The 17063-nt window shown below is 38.2% G+C and overlaps 1 protein-coding gene across 1 annotated transcript in view; it reads left to right on the forward strand.

Annotated features, from left to right (window-relative positions):
- The window catches only part of EXD1 (exonuclease 3'-5' domain containing 1), a 34063-nt gene that overhangs the window by 7019 nt on the left and 9981 nt on the right, over positions 1–17063 (forward strand). The window contains exons 2-8 of the mRNA XM_063289923.1: positions 3039–3107; positions 4006–4069; positions 6226–6353; positions 12381–12448; positions 15310–15396; positions 16129–16233; positions 16380–16460. Of these exons, the coding sequence (XP_063145993.1) occupies positions 3039–3107; positions 4006–4069; positions 6226–6353; positions 12381–12448; positions 15310–15396; positions 16129–16233; positions 16380–16460 (602 nt within the window). The remainder of the gene's footprint in view (positions 1–3038; positions 3108–4005; positions 4070–6225; positions 6354–12380; positions 12449–15309; positions 15397–16128; positions 16234–16379; positions 16461–17063) is intronic.

Raw genomic sequence — 17063 nt, forward strand, 5'->3', positions numbered from 1 at the left:
AAAAGGCAACAGTGATAGGGGGAGATATGCCCAATTAAATGCAAAATTCCAGAGGTTAGCCAGAAGAGATAAGGAATTATTTTTAAACAAGAATGCACGGAAGTGGAAGAAGACAATAGAATAGGAAGGACAAGAGACCTCTTCCAGAAAATTAGAAACATTGGAGGTAAATTCCAGGCAAAAATGGGCATGATCAAAAACAAAGATGGCAAGGACCTAACAGAAGAAAAAGAGATCAAGAAAAGGTGGCAAGAATATACAGAAGACCTGTATAGGAAGGATAACAATATCGGGGATAGCTTTGACGGTGTGGTCAGTGAGCTAGAGCCAGACATCCTGAAGAGTGAGGTTGAGTGGGCCTTAAGAAGCATTGCTAATAACAAGGCAGCAGGAGACGACGGCATCCCAGCTGAACTGTTCAAAATCTTGCGAGATGATGCTGTCAAGGTAATGCATGCTATATGCCAGCAAATTTGGAAAACACAAGAATGGCCATCAGACTGGAAAAAAATCAACTTATATCCCCATACCAAAAAAGGGAAGCACTAAAGAATGTTCAAACTATCGAACAGTGGCACTCATTTCACACGCCAGTAAGGTAATGCTCAAGATCCTGCAAGGTAGACTTCAGCAGTTCATGGAGCGAGAATTGCCAGATGTACAAGCTGGGTTTAGAAAAGGCAGAGGAACTAGGGACCAAATTGCCAATATCCGCTGGATAATGGAAAAAGCCAGGGAGTTTCAGAAAAACATCTATTTCTGTTTTATTGACTATTCTAAAGCCTTTGACTGTGTGGACCATAAGAAATTGTGGCAAGTTCTTAGTGGTATGGGGATACCAAGTCATCTTGTATGCCTCCTGAAGAATCTGTATAACGACCAAGTAGCAACAGTAAGAACAGACCACGGAACAACGGACTGGTTTAAGATTGGGAAAGGAGTACGGCAGGGCTGTATACTCTCACCCTACCTATTCAACTTGTATGCAGGACACATCATGTGACAAGCTGGGCTTGAGGAATCCAAGGCTGGAGTTAAAATCTCTGGAAGAAACATTAAAAATCTCAGATATGCAGATGATACCACTTTGATGGCTGAAAGCGAAGAGGAACTGAGGAGCCTTATGATGAAGGTGAAAGAAGAAAGTGCAAAAGCTGGTTTGCAGCTAAACCTCAAAAAAACCAAGATTATGGCAACCAGCTTGATTGATAACTGGCAAATAGAGGGAGAAAATGTAGAAGCAGTGAAAGACTTTGTATTCCTAGGTGCAAAGATTACTGCAGATGCTGACTGCAGTCAGGAAATCAGAAGACGCTTAATCCTTGGGAGAAGAGCAATGACAAATCTCGATAAAATAGTTAAGAGCAGAGACATCACATTGACAACAAAGGCCCGCATAGTTAAAGCAATGGTGTTCCCTGCAGTAACATATGGCTGCGAGAGCTGGACCATAAGGAAGGCTGAGAGAAGGAAGATAGATGCTTTGGAACTGTGGTGTTGGAGGAAAATTCTGAGAGTGCCTTGGACTGCAAGAAGATCAAAGCAGTCCATCCTCCAGGAAATAAAGCCAGACTGCTCACTTGAGGGAATGATATTAAAGGCCAAACTGAAATACTTTGGCCACATAATGAGAAGACAGGACACCCTGGAGAAGATGCTGATGCTAGGGAGAGCGGAAGGCAAAAGGAAGAGGGGCCAACCAAGGGCAAGGTGGATGGATGATATTCTAGAGGTGACGGACTCGTCCCTGGGGGAGCTGGGGGTGTTGACGACCGACAGGAAGCTCTGGCGTGGGCTGGTCCATGAAGTCACGAAGAGTCGGAAGCGACTAAACAAATAAACAACAAACAAAGTGGAATGACCTATAGAAATAATGTGGTATTTTGGTTTAATATAGAGTAAGAGATTGATTATGGAAATTTTGTATATCCTTGCTGTTAAAAGTCAGAAGCCACACCTTTCTGTGAATTAAAAAAAAGAATTCTCTTGTGTTTCTGCACCTTTTCTTCTTTTTCTGTAGTTTTTTGTTTTTTGTAGTTTTTAGTCTTTTCTTGAAATTTAATAGAATTTTTTACAAGAGTCACAGTACTTACATGGTTTTTTGCAAGTATTTCTGGATTAATCTATGTTTTAAATTACCAGGAGGTCTGCAAGTGCTGTTTAGAACTTAGAAGTATTAAGGGTGGAGTTCAAATTATTCACTACTTTAACATAAAAGCCCCCCCCCAATATATGTACCCAGCAGGATCAAGCTAAAGTACCTTCTAATATAAAGTAGCAAATCAGGTCACTTTGGGAATATTTCAAGCAAAACAGTAATAGCATTTTACCACTGTTTCTGGTATTTAAGTTATGCTACCTATGATTTAGGAGATAGTATACATTGATGGCCCCTATTCTCCTTGAATTATCTAACCCTTCTTTAAAAGCCATCTAAATGGTGATGATGCAGTGAATTCTGATGCAGTGAATTCCTTAGATTAAGCCTGTTTTGAGTGAGGTCGTGCTACATCTTATTGGTCTAGAATCTCCACATGTTTAATTTCAATGGGTGATCCTGAGTTTCATCATTTAACAGAGGGAGAAAAACTTGTTCTTGACCACATTTTCTTCACCTCTGTCTCACCTTACAAATCTTTGCTCTAAGCTGAAAAGTACATTGTAAGGGAACTGCTCTAGCCTCCTTATAACATTAGTTATCCTTTTCTGCACCTTGATTTCAAAGTTCTACCAATGTATATTTATTATAATTTATTATAATATGTATTAATATTTTAGGATGGCAGCTTTAAGAAAAGATTGCTAACTGAAGAAGACAGCTTTATCAAAAGCAATTTTAGTGTATATTTAATTATATAAAGAGCAGAAGTTCATGTAAGGTGAGGAAAGAATGAACTATTTTTGAGCATTCCCACATCCCAATGCTACACTGTGTTATTCAAAGATATTTTATTCTTTTAGGTTCTAATCTAAATTTTAGTATTAAACCCAACTTTTTGTTTATTTAAAGAGAATGATGCTTATTTTGTTTACTTCAGTTAAGAATTTGGAAAATGGCAGAAATGTACCAGGTGTAAAGAAGTTCTTTGGCCATGAAATTGTTAATGGTGAGAATATTTTACAATTATATTCAGAAGAGATCTTTGCTTTTATTGTAAACTGCCCAGAGTAACTCTTTGAATGAGATGGGCGGTGATTAAATTTGAAAGGAAGGAAGGAAGGAAGGACGGACCTGCAGCAGCTGGGGGTGGGAGAGTGACTTATGCTGCTTGTTCAAGTCAGCAGGTAGGAAGACAGTTATGGATCACCTTCATATTGCACCTGAGGGTTTAGGGAACAAAAATGGTAGTGGTAGGAAGTGCCCTAAGGGTGCCTAAGATTGCAGTTGAGTTTTCACTGAAGAGTACACTGGAAGTCTTTTCCATCGCATTTTTAATCCTACCTGTGCTAATAAAGTAAGACGATTGGGAAAAATTGAATTTAGGACTGTGTTGAATATATAAACTGCATAAAACTGCACTGGAAGCTGTAAATTACCCGTATGTAGTTTCTCTGAACCACATTTGCTTTTCCTCCTCCCTCTCTGCTGTTTCTAATCTATCTCAAAACCTTGAGCACTTTCAAGGTGCCCTTCTCAACTTGCCGTCGTTGGTAGATCTTAAACAGCAAGCTGCTATTGCAAACATATGGATGGTGTAGTCTTAGCTCCTTTGACAACAGAGCCAAAATGGTTTTAAGAAAGTTGAATTAGAATAAACCATTGCAGCCTCTATTCTGTTTGCATAAAGCCTAAATGTAGAATTACGTAACCCTGCTGTGGTATGTAATATGTATATTTCATAGTCTGTTGCTACTTGATTAAGCCTATTTTCTATCATGCTCTAATCCTGGCAGGTTTACTTGTTACTATGTGTGTTTCACTGTTAGCTTATCTCATTTGATTATTAAGTGTAGTTCCTGGTTGAACTTTAAATCTGTAATAGGAGTTGCTGATCTATGTTTCAGTGAAATTCCTTGATGACCTAGAACAACTTGCTGCAGAAAGAAACACAACTCCTACTGGATCCAGGTACACATGAAGTTTTCGTTGTCAGAAATGACTGAGATCCTAGGTATTAGGAAAAGCTATTTCCAGTGGAAAATCTTACTTGTATACTAGTGAACTTCTGTTACCATTATTTCCAACCAACCTTGCAAGGGTAGTATGAACTTGGGAAATGTTATTATATACCATCATGTTATAAGCATGTATTTGTCATGAACCTGCTTTACTTTAATATCAGCAAGAGAGACTGCTCTAAATATCGTTGTGCTTTCAAGGACCTTACCCCAAAATTATGTAAATTACTGGCCAAGAAGTAGGACAATTTCCTAACGTCCCATTCTAGATCTCCTCTCCTTTCTGTCCTTGTCAGAAATAATGAAGTTAGCTGTAGAGATTCAGCCTAAATTCAGACATTGTGCTAAGCCATGTTTTACTTAATCATGACTGAATCCACAAATGTTGGATTCAGACAATATACATGCCTCAGTGCAGTATGTGAGCCTTGCTACACACACCCTTCCATGAAAGGCCAGAATAATCAAAATAGAGATATAAACATCTGTCCTTGAGCAAGTCAACACAGAAGGATAGTGTGGTCAATGGTACTAGTATCAAGAATGGCTGAGATATGTGCTCCTAAATCACCTATTCTTATTCATTGCAAAAATGGTATCACTAATTGAATATGTAAGGGCAAGTTAATATCAGTAGGCCCATTACTGTAAGGGAGCCTTTGAACTACGCGTCCCAGTAAATAAAGCAGTCCCAGGTACCCATGCTTAAACCAATTGATCCTCAATTCCATAATCTCTTAACACCAGGCTGATTGAGATATCATATAACTCAGCTTTAATTATTAATTGCAATTTATTTGCTGTTGTAATCCAAGCAAGGCTCTCAAACATAAGAATAAAAACAATAGTCAAACAAACAGCAAAACAAACGCTAACCCACCAAACCAAAACAGCAATGCCCTGAGGAACAAGTAACAGAAATCCAGCCCATAACAGGAAGGTCTGCAGGATAGGTACTATAAAATCTCACTAATGAAGCTCATCCACCCATGCAGAACTGTGGAGATAAAAGCAGTTCATCATGAACTCTTATATTATAACTTTTATAGGAATATTTGGAATACCTACATTTTAACCCTGCTGGGTCAGTACCCAGAAAGGATAGATAATCTATAAACTACCTCCTTGCAGATGTTAGATTATCTATGACCCCTCTGGTAGCTAAATTTTGTCTTACTGCAGTGAAAATGAGGCAAAACTTGATACAGGTCTGAACATTGTTTACTATTCTTTTTCCTTTTTAGTTATTTTAATATAATTTTCTGATCACTGATTAAAATTGATAGTAGGAGGTTCCCTCTCATTACAAGTCTACTCCCAGGACTTTCTGGAACCAGGGCCCCAACTGGGGGGCGGGGGCAAGTGGGGCATGTGCCCCGGGTCCCATGCTGGGGCAGCGCCAAAATGAGCACTGGGGGTGTGTGTGCCAAAATGGGTGCAGAATCCATGTTTGCCCCGGGTGACACAGACCCTAGTTGCAGGCCTGTCTGGAACAGCAGAACAAATAGCTTTCCAAAAAACCCCAATAGGATGGAAGCCAACCTGATCTTGGGAGGAGTGCTGTTCCAGAGAAGGAGGGGCTATGACTGTGAAGACTTGCTGTTGTTGGCAGCTTTTCAACTGATGTTGATTACCTGCTGTTTAGTTGCTGAATTTTATCTTTTTCAAAATATTGTGAAATATAAATCAGAAAATTATAGGTGGCCATTTATTTTACATTCCTTTGTCTTTGGGACAAAGTCTGTATACTAAGGCTGAATTCCTTAAATCAAATTTTTCTGCTCCATTACCCACTAGCCATGCCTCAGGTGCTGCCTTGATTTCATTATTTGACATATTAAAGTCCCTTCTGTATCATAATCTTTGTGACTGACCTTGCCTTTGGTAATGCATTCAGCTAAAGCTAGAGCGTTTTTGTCTTTTGAATGATTTTTGAATAATTAGCTGATAAAGCAAGATTTGAAGAACAGTTAAGCTCTGTAACCCTGAGAAAAAAACAGATTACTGTATGTAGAACAGTTTTATTGAGTTGGTGAAAATGTAACCAGTATCCTGTCAGCAATTTTGCTTTATTAAACATGCTTCTAATAATAATATCTTTTGCAGGGAATTTCCACCTACTAAGTTGTCTGCAACTGACCAAGGATCACCGCTGAAGCAAAGCACTCATGGAGCTAGTGTTTCCCCAGTGAGACAGCAGCTCTGTTTTGGTAACATTAAGTATAACTTTCCTGGTAATTATCAGATATTCAGTTGAATACTTAATTTGGAGATCATTTATATCCTGCATAATGCATGAGCATCCATGGGGTGAGGAAGCAAATGATAAAATGTGTGTGATTACATTGACATGCAATGCTGTAATTAACATACTTGAATCAGACATAGGGGCACAAATATGTAATGGCAGCATTTGTCTGAGGATATCACCTGCATTTTGTTAATTTGGCTTTATCATGGCTCACTGAGGACATTGCTGATACTAACTTATACCATCATCTTAGGGTAAAGTTGGTAGACCTTTTTTTTTTTTAATCTGTTCAATTATGTCCAATTCTTGGAGACTGCCTGGACTAGTCCCTGCAGTTTTCTTGGCAAGGTTTTTCAGAAGTGGTTTGCCTTCTTCCTAGGGCTGAGGGAAAGTGGCTGGCCCAAGGTCACCCAGCTGGCTTTGTGCCTAAGGCAGGACTAGAACTCACGGTCTCCCAGTTTCTAGCCTGATGCCTTAACCACCAAACTGGCTCTCTCTGTACAGGGTGCCTTTTTAAAACTCTGTTTAGAAACCCCTGGAACCATCCAAGATCACATTTATGAAATTTGGTGGCAAACTTCCATACAACAGAAATGAGATTTTCTACACATTTTCAGGAAAAACAGTTTTAGATGGACTTAAAAGGTCTCAACAGATAGCAGCACCTAGCCAACCCTGGCAAATCTTGAAAAAAAAGTTACTGTCAGACTTTACTCCAACCATTACTTGAAAGCTAGCAGGTGGAGATTCAAGGACACAGCTCTTTGATTAGCTAATTTTATTACAAATATTAGAAAAGTTGGTATTAGTGAAGAAACCCAGCAATGGATAGCTATATGCCTAAAGCCATTGGGCCCTCTTTCTCTTTCCAGTCCATCCCCAGGTAAAAAATCTTTCATCCCTTTTTTTCCTCTCTGTGTGCTGCTATAGGCCAGAATGAGACCTGGTTGTTTTTTCAGTGGAAGGAGTGATTGACATTTGTGCATTATTATTGTAGCGGACCTATGAAGTCTCAGGCTATTTGAGTCTGACTTGGTCCTCACAACTAAGTTGGGTCAGATCTGGTTCCATTTGATGGAAGAGCACCAGGAGATCCCAGGGCTGTAGGGCAGATTGGGAAGTTGAAAAAACATCCCAGAAGAAGACAAGAGTAAACCATTTTTGAATTGCTGCCAAGACACCACATTGATAAGGGTATATAGCCACCAAGTTGTTGATCTCAACTCAAGGGAGCCTTTATCTTTACTTTAGGCTTAATAAACCTAGAAAAAGTTAACACATTCAAGAAACTAGAAAAACCAGAAAAAAGGGAAAGTACAGCATTCCAATTATCATGCACTTGTCCATTTTTGTCTTAGTCATCTCATGAATATATAATCTTTTGGAGTTGGTTTCCTTTTTCTTCAATTGACATACATTGCACTCACATACTGCTCAAAGGGATACTGTGTTTTCCATTTTTTAAAATATCTATCTATACACATACATACATATGCATAAAAACTTCGTGTTGTGCGCCAGCTAGGCCCTTTCCTGGATTGGGAGTGCCTCCAAACGGTCACTCATGCCCTGGTCATCTCCTGCATGCACTGCACTGCGGCACGCTCTACATGGGGCTGCCCTTGAAGAGTATCCGGAAGCTACAGCTGGTGCAAAACGCGGTCATGCGAGCAGTCTTAGGAGCCCCCCATATAACAACGTTGCTGTGTGAGCTGCATTGGGTGCTGGTTTGCTTCTGGGTCCAATTCAAAGTGTTGGTTATTACCTATAAAGCCCTACATGGCATGGGTCCAGGTTACCTGAGGAACCACCTCACCCCCGCTACATCGACCTGTCCCACCTGGTCAGGCAGAGAGGGCATGTTATGGACCCTGTCCATGAGGGATTGCCGATTGGCAGGGTCCAGGAGGAGGGCCTTCTCTGCTGTGGCACCCGCCCTCTGGAACAAGCTACCCCTGGGGGTAAGATAGGCACCCACTCTCCCGGCCTTTCAAAAGGGAATAAAAACTTGGCTATGCTACCTGGCCTGGGATGGGAGGGTCGACAGCTCTTCATGGGGGTGGTTGGCTCCGTGAGGGTGCCAGGATAAGATCTCATTGTCCATTTTGAATTTTATATTTATATGTATTAATATTTTTATTCTTTGTAAGCCGCCCAGAGTCATCGTATACGAGATGGGTGGCAGAGAAATTTAATAATAAAATGAATAAATACTGCAATAATGTGCTTGGATTCCCAGAGTTTACAACAATAAACCAATATTTAAACCAAAACAACAATACCATAATGATACATTTCAGCAATACAGATGGTGCACGTGCATCATTCCCCAAACACTCTCTGGAAAAACTCTTATTTTTACTAGTTTCTGGAAGGCTATTAGGGGCAGGTACTCATCTGACCTCAGGGTGAAAGTTGTCCCTAACATAGGGGCTGCAACAGAAAAGCAGCATGAGGCCCTGCTGCCTTATCCTCTCACTACTGGGGACCATTAACATATTTTGTTGGGGAGTGAATTGATTGCTTGTGGAATGTCCAAATATTATAGTGAACTAGCATATCTAAGGGATGTTTTATAGTAAGATTTATCATGGGGTGGATTTTGGTAGCACAAACAGAAGTGGTTCTTGGACTAATATGGCATGGGGCCAGGTTATTTGAGGGACTGCCTCTTCCCAGTGATATCTACCCATCCCATCTGGTCCACCAGAAGAGTCTTGTTGCAGATTCTGTCCACTAGAGAATGTCACCTGGTGGGACCCAGGAGGAGGGCCTTTTCTCCTGCTGTACCCACCCTATGGAGCATCATTCCTTCTGAGGTCAGGCTGGCCCTGATCTTGCTGGCCTTCTGGAAGGGCTTTGCTATCTGGCCTGGGGATCAGAGAGAGGTGTGGACCCCATAAAATGGATGTACTGTTCTTGAATGGTTGTGCTCTCTCAGTGACTGTACTGTATGGCTTTTAATTGTTAATTGTTTTTTTAATGTTTGTATTGTTTGTATAGCTGTTTTATTTTTTTTATACTGTTTATGTTTTAATTGTAAGCTGCCCAGAGTCACAAATGTGAGATGGGCAGCTATATAAATTGAATAAATAAATAAATATCTCAGATATTGACTTTGTGCTAGCAGAAAATATATCCATTTGAGCAAAAGAGGACATTGATTTTCAACTACCATGCCCGTACAATATACTATTAAGTAAGTGTAGGATTGGAACCTAAAATAGTATTTTAAAAAAAATGAAAAAAGGAAAGATACGTTTTAATGCAGTTTATAAGCACAGGACTCCATTAGTAACAGAAAGAGAGATGGCATGCTCCTAAGCACCTACAATAGTTCAAATAGCAGAATGTAATTTAAAAAAAAAACATTTATAGATGTGTGGATTGAGTAATGGTGCCAAATGGAATCTTTGTGGACAAAAGCTTTTTAATAGTTTGAAAAAAACCATACACTAGTACTCTAAACTGGATGTGTAAAAGGCCTTTAATGATCAACACAAAATTATTAAGCAGTTATTTGATAGGCATAAGCAACAAGGAATTATATATAGGTGCGGCAACAGGAAGGTGGAGTTGGGATGGGGTGCTTCATCCTTCTTTTGAATCCAGATGAGCCGTTAGAAGAAGACAGCCATAGCATAGATATCTGCAAGCTGCTAGGGGAAGGGCCAAACTCTCAGCAGACGTTTTCTCAAGCACGTTTTGGATTTATTTACAAGGCTGAATTGTAAAGAATGTATAAAATCCTAGGAATAACAATAACAAACAATATTTTTATTTATTTTTTATTGCTTTTAAAATAGTAACAGTAAAAAAAAACACTAAGGTCATTATTATGTCAGTACATACATTTTCAAAGAAGAAAAAAAATACACATAAAAAGTGCTTCAAAAAAGTGAAAAAATACAACAGAAAAAAAAAAAAGGATTAACAGTTACAATTATACATACTTATCTAATTATATATATACTTATCTAATGTAAATAATATTCAAGAGAGTATATATTAATTTCTAATACATTTATATAAACCTATCATTTTTTTAACCTCCTGTATTTTGTATAAATGAGTTCCATATTTCATTACACTTGTCTATGCAAAACCTACCTCTATAGTCAATCTGCTCGTAGGTGTAATCAGGTCTTCAATCCATTGAGTGAACAGGGTCAAACATTTACCTTTCCAAAGTTGCAATATCAGTCTTTTAACCATAATAAGGGCACAGAGAATCCATTTATGTTATCCAGTTGTCAAATTCCATGTACTAGGTATGTGGTTTAAGAAAATATCCTCTGAAAATTTTAGCTTTTGTTGCACAGTCATATTTATATAGTCCACTACTTTCTCCCAAAATTTAGTAAGTATAGGACATTGTAAAAATGTTTGTTTTAAAGAAGCATTATCCTTATTACATCTCCAACAAAATGCTGTTTTTCTATACAAACGTAATAGACTCCAATAAATTCTAAATATTATTTTTTGTTGTAAAAATCGTAATTTGAGGTCCAGGGGCACTCTTGCTATAGAAGTTAAGACACTGTCCCATTGTCTAGGCAATATAGGAACCTCTAATTCTTTATTCCACTCACTTCTTAGCATCTGCATATTAAATTGATTTATTGATAACAAGTATCTATAAAAATAGGTTTTATAGTTTTGAAGGATTTAACAAGTTCTATCATCATCTATCAGTTGGTCCAAAGTCAATATCCCCACTTCCATCCAATTTTTCCATATCACAATCTTTTTCTCAATTTTTAAAGTTGGATTTCCCCATAAAGTTAATTTAGCATGGGAAAAAGTGTTGAATCTTTATTATTAGATATTACATTCCATAACGTTCTAACTGACGTAATTGTTTCCAGGGATACTAGGGTTTTAGTGCATTTAGATCCTAATGCTGTCCATCCAACTAAAGATGCTATATACAGTATGTATATTCCAAAGTTACCCAAATCGGAAAATTAACACAAATTGTTGAGTTCCAGTATTTAATACTTGACAATAGGTAAGCATGATGATGTAGCTCCAGATTTGGAAAACCAAATCCTCCCTCATTAATTGGTAATTGCATTTTCTGTAAAGATATTGTCCTGGCTTAAGCAAAGACCACACCGAGATGAGAAAGTCTTTAGTGTTTTATTTAACTGCTATTGTAGACAGAACATCCTACCAAACTGAAGGAGCGTGGGAAAACCCAGACAGATTAACCCCAAAACTCAAGGCAGGTCTGTTCTGGGTTTCTTTGAATGACAGCTCATAGTCTCTAAACTACGCATGCATTTTCCCCCCTGGATAGGGGCCTCCTCCTGCTCACCATCTGTACTCATGACAGATATACTGAGAATCAAACAACCCCATAGGAATTTTCTAAACTAAGAATTGATTTTCTGAAAATATTTTATGATAACATAAACAATCTTAACTTTTATTTAAATATGCAAGTTGAAGGCTATATCATTTTATATTATTCTACAGTACACAAGTCAATATGCAAGCAATTACAAATATTTTTTAGTTTCAGTTCTTTCTAGGCCACTAAGTATATAACATCACAGCAGGCAGCAGCAATTAGCTGACCTCAAAAAAATTAAGCAACCTTATCTCTGGTTAGTACTTGGATAGGAGGCTATCAGGAAATCCCAGGGCTGTAGGTTATACTAGGAAGTCAAAACTACTCAAGGGACCCATATAGGTGTTGGGTATATATTAGAAGTGAAATTCAACTGGAGGGATTCTTTACCTTTTTAGGTGGCTAGCAAAATACTGTCTACCAGAAATGCAATTGAATAATTTGGTCTTAGAGGCATGAGATGTGAGGATAATTTGAAGGAACACCTACTGTCTGAACCAGTTTTATCTTGATGTGTTTTGTTGGATTTGTTAATCATAGTTTATCTACTTTTGTAGAGGAAGAATTATTTGTATTTGTCAAGTACTTTAGGAGATTATACAGTGATTACAGGTAAAGTTAACACTTTCAGAGGCGGTTTTAATTTTATTACAGATGAAGATGGAGGGGAAGACATAGAATATATTGTTATTGATCAGTTCCAGAAGAAATTTGGTTCTGCTGTAAGTACGATGTTGCTGCTTCTTCTCAAGGGTGTTTTTATTATTTTGTTGTTATAGCCCAGTCATAAACTCAAATCATCACAAATGCCTCAAGAGGACTTGCTCTTTACCCTGAGGGCTGCAGTAGTGAAGCCCTTTTGTACAATGGTACAAAAATGTCGAGTAAGTAAAAAACGGAGAAGATAGCATCATAGTATGTTTTTTAAAAAGCAATTGTAACTTAGTGTTTTCCAGTTATAATTAATGAGGAAGCATGGTGGTTTGGGGTTTTGAATCAGGTTTGAGCCTAAGCGTGGTCACCAAATTGTTCCAGTGCTCCCTCTCCTCCAAGCCACCTAATCTCAAGTAATCCACTTTCTCAAAAAATTGTACTGGACTGGAAATTTTGATTTCTTGCTAATAAATTCCTTTGGTCAACTTGCCTTGTTGTAGACAAGAGAAAACCAAAGTGCCTTCAGAGATCTAAAATTAAAATTTAATGGAGACAAGGGAGGAAAAAGGACCTGCCATCTTGCTAGCAGCAGAGGCAATAGGAAATTCCTCACTCAATGCACACACAGCAGGGAAGTGACTGCCAGAAATAGGTCACAGCTTGCCAGTCTCACCAGGCACTATAGATCATTGGCTGAGAAGAAACAGGTCTGCTTCTGGGCAGGGCAGGCTAAGGAGCAGCTCTGTTCCTAGCCTCAGATAGAATATCATCACAGCTAAGGCATGGCCTGCTCCCAGAGCCACCACCCATCTTGGTTAAAGTGAAAAGTGTGGCTCTGCATCCAGGCGGGGCAAACTGAGGGGCGGCTGCAGTCTGAGTCCCACATTGAGACACTAGTGACAGCACCTTGATGTGGAGCTTGGAGTGCAGCTATCCTTTGACCTGTCACATTTGAGTGCAGAGCTGCATTTTCTTTTCAGCCTTAAGGAGGATCCATAGCACATGGTGAAATCAGCAAGCTGATGCTCTGCTTCTGGCCCTGACTCTTCTGCTCTGTGTGTGAGTGAGGCTTACAGTGTGAGATCCAGTTGCAACAACTATTTCAAAGGGTTGTGGAACTTCCCTGAACAGTGGCAAAAGGTGTATTGAGTGTCCCCATATTGCAACTTCTCCATTTCCAGCAGAAGAATCCTCCAGTGGATCAAAGTTTTCTGTGGACCCCCCATGCTCCCCACCCCCAAAAAGCTACCATTTTTATGGAGCTAAATTAAGATTAAGTTGATATAAGATGATCATGGACATAATTTATTTATAGCACACTTTTTCTTAATGGCCTATATTCTGAAGTATGGTAGAATCTGTGAGATTTAAAATAGATTTAAGTAGGTTTAACAAGCATTCCTCAATTCAGCAAACTGTACTTTAAGGAGAGACCAAGGTTCTCTTAATGGAATTCTCAGCACCTCATCAGATCATTATTACTGGGATTCCTTGGAGCTTGTAATATTTACCAGTCTAGCATTTGTGTCAAAAATAATGAAATTATTGAGATGTAATATTAATGGATAAATACATCCAATATCAAGTTGAGAACACTACTACTGGCCCCTACCCTCTAGAAGAGCATCCCCTCACAGATAGGGATGGCACCCACTCTCCTGGGGTTCTGGGAGGCCCTTATGACCTGCCTCTGTTCTCAGCCCTGGGGTTAGTGTGTGTCCTAACAGTCAGAAATCACGCTGAGACGAGGAGTAGGTCTCTAGTGTTTTATTACTGCTACATTAGACAGAAAATCCTAACAAACTGAAGAAGCGTGGGAAAACCCAGATAGATGAACCCCAAAAGTCAAGGCGGGTCTGATCTGTGTCTCTTTGAATGGCTGCTTAATTCCTCAGTACTACGCATGCGTTTCCCCCCCTGGATAGAGGCCCCTTCCTGCTCTCCATCAGTACTCATGACAGTGTGTGTCCTAACAGTCAGGAACCACGCTGAGATGAGGAATAGGTCTCTAGTGTTTTATTACTGCTACATTAGACAGAAAATCCTAACAAACTGAAGAAGCATGGGAAAAACCCAGACAGATGAACCCCAAAAGTCAAGGTGGGTCTGTTCTGTGTCTCTTTGAATGGCTGCTCAACTCACTACTACGCATGCATTTTCCCCCCTGGATAGGGGCCCCCTCCTGCTCACCATCAGTGCTCATGACAGTGTGTCTGTGGAGCCCCTGGGGTGTGGGAGGGTGGGTGAGTGGGTTGAACCAGTATGGCTACTGTTTTGACAGTACTATTACATCAAAAAACAAAAAAAATTGCACACTGGAGCAAAACAATTTCTACTAATATTGTAAATATACAGTATGACCACACTTGAAATACTGGATATAGTTCTGATGAACAGCATTCAAAAAGGACTATTGTAGGGGGTGGAACATTTCTCCTTCAAAGAATATTTGTAATATTAGGGGCTCTTTAAGAAAGTCAGGTTAAGGGCAGGGAATATATGTTATTACGTTTTTTCACTTGATTAATGTTTTTGCAGTTACGCTATAAAATACAATTTAAGTTTATTGAGGTTCTAGATAAAATATTTAAAAATTGAGGACAAGATTTATTATTGGGGTAATCCTAGTATAAATGGAATCAAATTAAAGGGAAAAAAAACTTCACTATTTATTTAGGAGAGGATTCTGTTGGGCTGAGTAGAATGCCTTGTCCTGAATGCAGTTGGCTTAGAAGACTTAAAAATGTTTTGCATAAATACAGGTTAACAATACCCAAGAGGGCATGAAACAATTCATTATTTACACTGTGCTGATCAACTGTATTCTCCTCCTACATTTAATGATGCATTTTAATTTTGTATGACAAAAACTAGTTCCATATTGTTTTACTTGTCTTCCATGTCCTGCTATATCTTTTTGTTTGTTTAGATGATGCATATCAAAAAGCAAAGTGTATGTAGTATTGCAGCAGAGGGTATCAACTTGTGTCGGCATGGAAAACTCTCTTGGTTACAGGTAAAAATTCACAGTATGCTTTGCAATTTGGAGTGTAAATGTAAAAAAATTTACATTTACATTTACAAAAAAAAACTTTTCTTATTAACAATAATGGTCTAAGAATCAAAAAAGGTATGCTGTATCTTTGCCTTTCAGTGTAATTCCTCTTTTTTGTTGTTTTTGTATTTTGCTCTATTCTTAGTTCCTCATACTTAATAGTCATAAATATGGGGCCCTTCATGGAATTCTCAATTTCTGTAGAGGGTTACTAGGTGTTCTGGTTGTAATTTGCTTTAAAAGATCAAGATGTTATGGGCGGTGTTAGAATCTATCCATAAGATTGCATTAATTTCATTAAACAAAAAGATTGAATTGCAGGAAAAGAAATAAAAAAGCTAATTCTTATACTTTACTAAACTAAATAGGTACAATAGTTCATAGTTTTTAAAATTAGTCAGTGATCAGAAATTAGATAATTGTAGTTTATCTTTTATATAATAGGATAACAAATTAATTTCTTAGAATATTCCTATTTGCAGTTAGATATTTGTTTAACTTAGGAAGCTGTGAACTTCACAGTCCAGTCTGAAATATGTCTTAAAAATAAGTGCCATTGACTTTAATGACATGTAATATATTTAGAATTAAGATAACAGTAAAAAAGATTGATTCTCTGAACATATTTTAGTATTAATATTTGAATTACAGATCATCTATAATTTTGCTCTTTTCTCTACATATTTACTATAGGTTGCAACAAAAAGTCACGTTTTCTTATTTGATATTATTCTTCTGGGAGCTCGAGTGTTCAAGAATGGACTACAAATGATACTGGAGGACCAGAATATTTTGAAAGTATGTAGCTATGTAGCACAGGAGATCCAATAACATATGGAGAGGAAACATGAAATTGTGTTTTAAAAAAAGCAAGAAAATGTGTTACTTTTATTATATTTCTTGATCAACATTATTATACTGCTTCTTCCAATTACATTTCTTAGGTTATCCATGATTGTCGTTGGCTTTCAGATTGTCTTTCTCATCAATATGGAATTATGCTCTCCAATGTCTTTGATACACAGGTAGCCTGTCCAATACTTTTGTATGTAACCAGATTTGAGGGGAAATAGCTTAATATGCTACATTATGAAGGAATATCTTAGCTCAAAGGTGTCCGTCCTTAATTAATGTGCATATAACTTTCCATACAATCTGGTACCTATCCTTAATTTATATTTTTTGAAAGTTTGTTTTAGTTTTCAAAGCCTAAGGAATGTTTCTTTCATGGCTATATAAATTGTTATGAAACATGCCAGTTGTGTTGCAGTATGCCCCCAGAGGTGAGACTGGCCCCATCACTCCTGGCCTTCAGGAGGAGTCTGAAGACCTGGTTCTGCCACCTCACTTGGGGTGGAGAGGGGAATAGACCTACACGGGGATGGCTGCTATAGACCACTCCTCCCACACTTGGACTGTTTGAGATTCTCCTGCCATTTGGACTTCTTTACTTTTTTATTTTTATTTATTCATTAGAGTAATTTTATATTTGTATATTTTATTTATTGTATGATTGTTGTTTTAATTAATTATTGTAAACTGCCTAGAGTCCCCTGATCACAAGAGATGGGCGGGGACTAAATAAATAAATAAATAGTGCTTCATGAACCATGACAAAAAAATCCAGA

The sequence above is a fragment of the Candoia aspera genome, chromosome 1 (genome assembly GCF_035149785.1).
Source record: "Candoia aspera isolate rCanAsp1 chromosome 1, rCanAsp1.hap2, whole genome shotgun sequence".
Lineage (NCBI taxonomy): Eukaryota > Metazoa > Chordata > Lepidosauria > Squamata > Boidae > Candoia > Candoia aspera.